The sequence below is a fragment of the Impatiens glandulifera genome, chromosome 1 (assembly GCF_907164915.1).
Source record: "Impatiens glandulifera chromosome 1, dImpGla2.1, whole genome shotgun sequence".
Lineage (NCBI taxonomy): Eukaryota > Viridiplantae > Streptophyta > Magnoliopsida > Ericales > Balsaminaceae > Impatiens > Impatiens glandulifera.
In genome coordinates this window covers 102,699,404-102,703,473 of record NC_061862.1, presented here as the reverse complement: position 1 = coordinate 102,703,473, position 4,070 = coordinate 102,699,404, and the positions used below count along the sequence as shown (strand labels likewise).

The 4,070-nt window shown below is 31.0% G+C and overlaps 1 protein-coding gene across 1 annotated transcript; it reads right to left on the bottom strand.

Moving 5' to 3' along the window:
* Positions 1 to 746: 746 nt before the first annotated feature.
* Positions 747 to 3,714, bottom strand: LOC124922643 (probable protein S-acyltransferase 14). Its single transcript, XM_047463362.1, has 7 exons — positions 3,375 to 3,714; positions 3,063 to 3,288; positions 2,883 to 2,974; positions 1,646 to 1,769; positions 1,460 to 1,545; positions 1,283 to 1,348; positions 747 to 1,205 (listed from the first exon to the last, which is right to left on the bottom strand). The coding sequence occupies exons 1-7, from the start codon at positions 3,561 to 3,563 to the stop codon at positions 1,080 to 1,082; spliced, it is 909 nt and encodes a 302-aa protein (XP_047319318.1). The 5' UTR covers positions 3,564 to 3,714; the 3' UTR covers positions 747 to 1,079.
* Between the last annotated feature and the right edge of the window lie 356 nt (positions 3,715 to 4,070).

The following is a 4,070-nucleotide window of genomic DNA, read 5'->3' as shown; positions in this document are numbered from 1 at the left end:
CACAACATCTTTACCCTTACACTTATCACAAATAATCTGATTTTCTTTCCTATTTAACAAATCTTGTATATAGAGTTAAATGAGGATTGTCTCTTAGACAAATAGACCTTAATTATTTGGGTTAAACAATAGTTATAAATTCACTTTTGAATACTTCTATGGTATAAATCCGCAACCGTGCCTCACGATAAATTACGACACGAAAAGAACATGTTTGAACATGTGTCAAACGTTTAAAACATAAAAGGATATTAATATGAATTGTGAATTTCTACTTTTACTTCTCTTTAATGATAAATGAAAAGTCTAATTAAATCACTTAGTAGCTTTATAAGTACTTGATATGCTATAACACATTTTCCTTATTGTTTAATATTTTAGTAAAATTATGTTTCGAAGTACAATTTATAGGTCTTAATATTGGTCAAAATTAGAATAATTGAAAACGATTATGGGGTGTTGAAAAGTATATAGGGTCACACAACTTTTAAATGTTAATAAAATATTAAAATGTTTCAGGAAATGATTTTTTGTTTTATTATTCTTGACATGTATTTAGGTTCAGTTACATTTTATGTTAATATAAATAATTTGGTATTTATTTAGGCTTGGATTAAAATGAAATAAGGCCCTGAAATCAATTCACATATAAATAAAGCATATGTGCATATGCACAAGTTTACTAAAACATAAAAAAAAAAAAAAATCTATAAATATTATACAGAACAAAGGCAAGAATTGAGAGGGATCAAAAGGTGGTCAGATTTTCCATTGAACACTAAGATCTTGTCATATATTACAAAGATAAAATATTTTTATCTTTATCTTAATTTAGTTTAAACATTTTTATAAATGAATTAATGTGTAAAACAAAGATAAATTGTGTTTTACAAATAGGCCAAACACTGTATAATTTGTTTGGTCTACTCCCTATGAAAAAAAAATGAGAATTTCGAGTTTTCGTTCTACCAAATACTGATGTTGAAAGCCTCGTCGATTGTTCTTAAATTCAAACCCATATTGATACGAATAAATCACCACAGAAACTCACTTCAGTTGATCATGATTTGCACAGGTCACTAAATTTCCCGAGCTTCGAAGTTAGCTTTCGTCGGATATTCAAGACCCTGAAGTGCAGGAACGAGGTTTATATCTTCTTCTGAATACATTGGAATGAACCAATACTTCTTGTCTGTTCCAAAGACCTACAAGAAAAAAAAATGCAATAACCCAAATCAACAAAGAAGCTAGCAATCAACTAAATTTAAAACTCAAAAGAAACCTGTTCAAAGTTCTTCTTCCTCCCAAGGTCATAACGCCAATTAGGCATGATCTTCTTTTCGTAAGCCTGAATTCCAAAGCATACCCGACCACAGTCAAAAGGTTCATGGATTCAGATTCAGATGAGAAATTGTCAATAAATTTTTAAATATGTTTTCAAATTATAAATGTCGAATACCTCAATAGTGGTTGTATTAGCAGCAACCAAAGTAATGTGCATAACCAGAAAACCCATTACACTCAATGCAAAAGCTAGATTTAACACTGTAATAATGGTAGAAAAAAAATATCAACATTAACATCAATAAGCAAATATAATTTGAAATAAAGGAGGAAAAAACAAAAAAGAGCACACAAAGCTCACCAAATGCAAGGAAAGTTGTCACCAACATACTTGGTGTCCCAGATATCTCTTCATCCTTAAAAAATGCTAAAAATCGGGATAGCAGTGCCAATGCCACAAGACTTGTTTCCAAAAACGTATAAAACTGCACTCGGTAATAAAAGGAATCCTTTGAGTCAAAATTTAACGGAAAGCAGCAATTCCTAGGAGGTGTTTATGCCAGTAAAATATTATAGAAGTAAGACCAAACTAATGTGTAGAGTTACCATTTGGAAACACTTTCTAGAGCTGGATCTGAGTTTGGACAAGAAAATGTAAGCATATTTATGAATATATTGTCTAAATTAGACAGTCTAATTAAGTTATATATCAGAACATATCTCATCCAAATCAACATTTGAATGAGATAATAAAAAAATATGTTTTCAAGAAAATTTATGGACGTTTCTGGTCCAAACCCAGATTCAGCTCCATAAAGTGTTTCCAAGCTAAGAAAGTACTGTTTAATTGATTATATAATTGAAATATGAAACTGCATATTAAACATGTATTTAATTGCTCAAATAAATATATAAACAAAACTTATAGATAACAAAAGATGAGGTATGTCATAGGCACTTTTATTAGAGAGATTTCACCTCTTAATAGTTAATAACTTGATAAAGTAGGATTTTGATGACGGCACTTTCTCCAAGATAAACAATGTAACATAACAACTTATATGGATTTTCTCTCAAACAATACTCGATACAAAATACACATAGTATTCTCTCATACTAAATTGATATCACGCATAGTTTTACTCATTTTTCGCCTATATCTTCCACTGGTCACATATATAATCAACATCCTAATACAGGAGGAAAGGTTAGGGCTAATAGTGTAAAGAATAATTAGGACATCTAGCGGTTATGAAGAAAGATCTTAGTGGTAGATTAGTATAAATAGAGGTAGATTTGTTAGAATTGAATATGATGAAACTAGTTCTCTCTACTCACCTAAGTGTAACTCTTCTCTTCTCATGTCAATTCTCAATTGCTCTTAGCAATTCATCATGTAAAGTCAATGTTTTAGACCTAAATCTAATACATGGTCTATCACGCCCCAAGTAAAAGGACAATTGAAAATCGGGTAATGAATGCTATAATAAAATAGGAACCTAAATTTTCTTGATTTTGAAACAAACACAAATCAATTTCCAACAGTTTATAGACAGTCAAAAGAGACAAGAATTCATCCAAAAGTGTCATAAAGTTACCAGAAAAAGGAGGAAGTATTTGTAGTTAAGTGCTCCAACACAATTCACAACCCAAACACAATGATGGTCCATTTTCAGCACACATCTTCCACCTGTTGAAGACAACAATGGAATGAATCCATAATCCCTTCTTGGGCAAATGCAAGAGTAATGCTTAAAACAAGAGTAATGCTTACTCACAAACAGAACAATGATGACAACGAGGTGGTTTTAGCTGATTACACTTTCTACAATAACGAACACCTGGATTTAAAGTAGCATCAACACCATTGTTGTGTACTTCAGATGCTTCCAACAACTCAGAAACACCCCTCTCCTCATCATCCATCAATGGTTCCCAATTATGTGGTACACTACCCGGGTTAGTGAAAACAACAGCGAAGTAACTCCATAATAGCATAACTAACTGTGATATGGGTTGTTCAGTTTCAGTTTTTCACAGTCTAAACAAACAAATCTGAATAAAAAAGACAGAGAATTTGAAACACTAACCAGAAAGTGAAAGAAGATCAAGACGATGATGGATATTAAGGAATCGAAGCCGCCGTAGAACAGCGCAGGACCATAATTGGCGAGGACGATAGCGTAGTAGGTTACGCCGACGATGGCGAGGACAAATAGGATCATGATGGAGCCAAGGGCTTTGAGGACAGTACAGAACTTGAAGACGTTCCAAGCCATGATAACTCCAGATCTGTAGGTAGAGGAGATGGAGATTACTTCGCCCTTAAATTCGTTAGTTTTTGTCTAGACTATCATCATCCATTATCCAATTCATCTGGATCAATTTCATCCTTGAATTTCTTGTTAATCGATACAGTTCTTCCCCCAATGAGCATAATAAGGTTTATGGATGGATGGATTCCTTCAGATATACATTTCTTAATCACTCTATTTTAAATAATCTTACACTTTTAAGAAATAATTCAAGTTTATATATCTTTAATTTTTCTTTAAGAAAATACTAAAATTTTAAAAGTTACATTTTTTATTTTTTTAAAATAAAGTGGATGTTATTTAAACATTTTGAGGTGGGTATATTTTTAATTAAAAAAATTTAAAATATTAATATATAATAATAAAATAAAAAGTAATAATTTAAAATAAAATATATAATAACTTTGGGTTATAAGTTAATATAGATAACTATACCAGTTTTTTCTCTAAAGAATAGAGTTCTCCTTTATA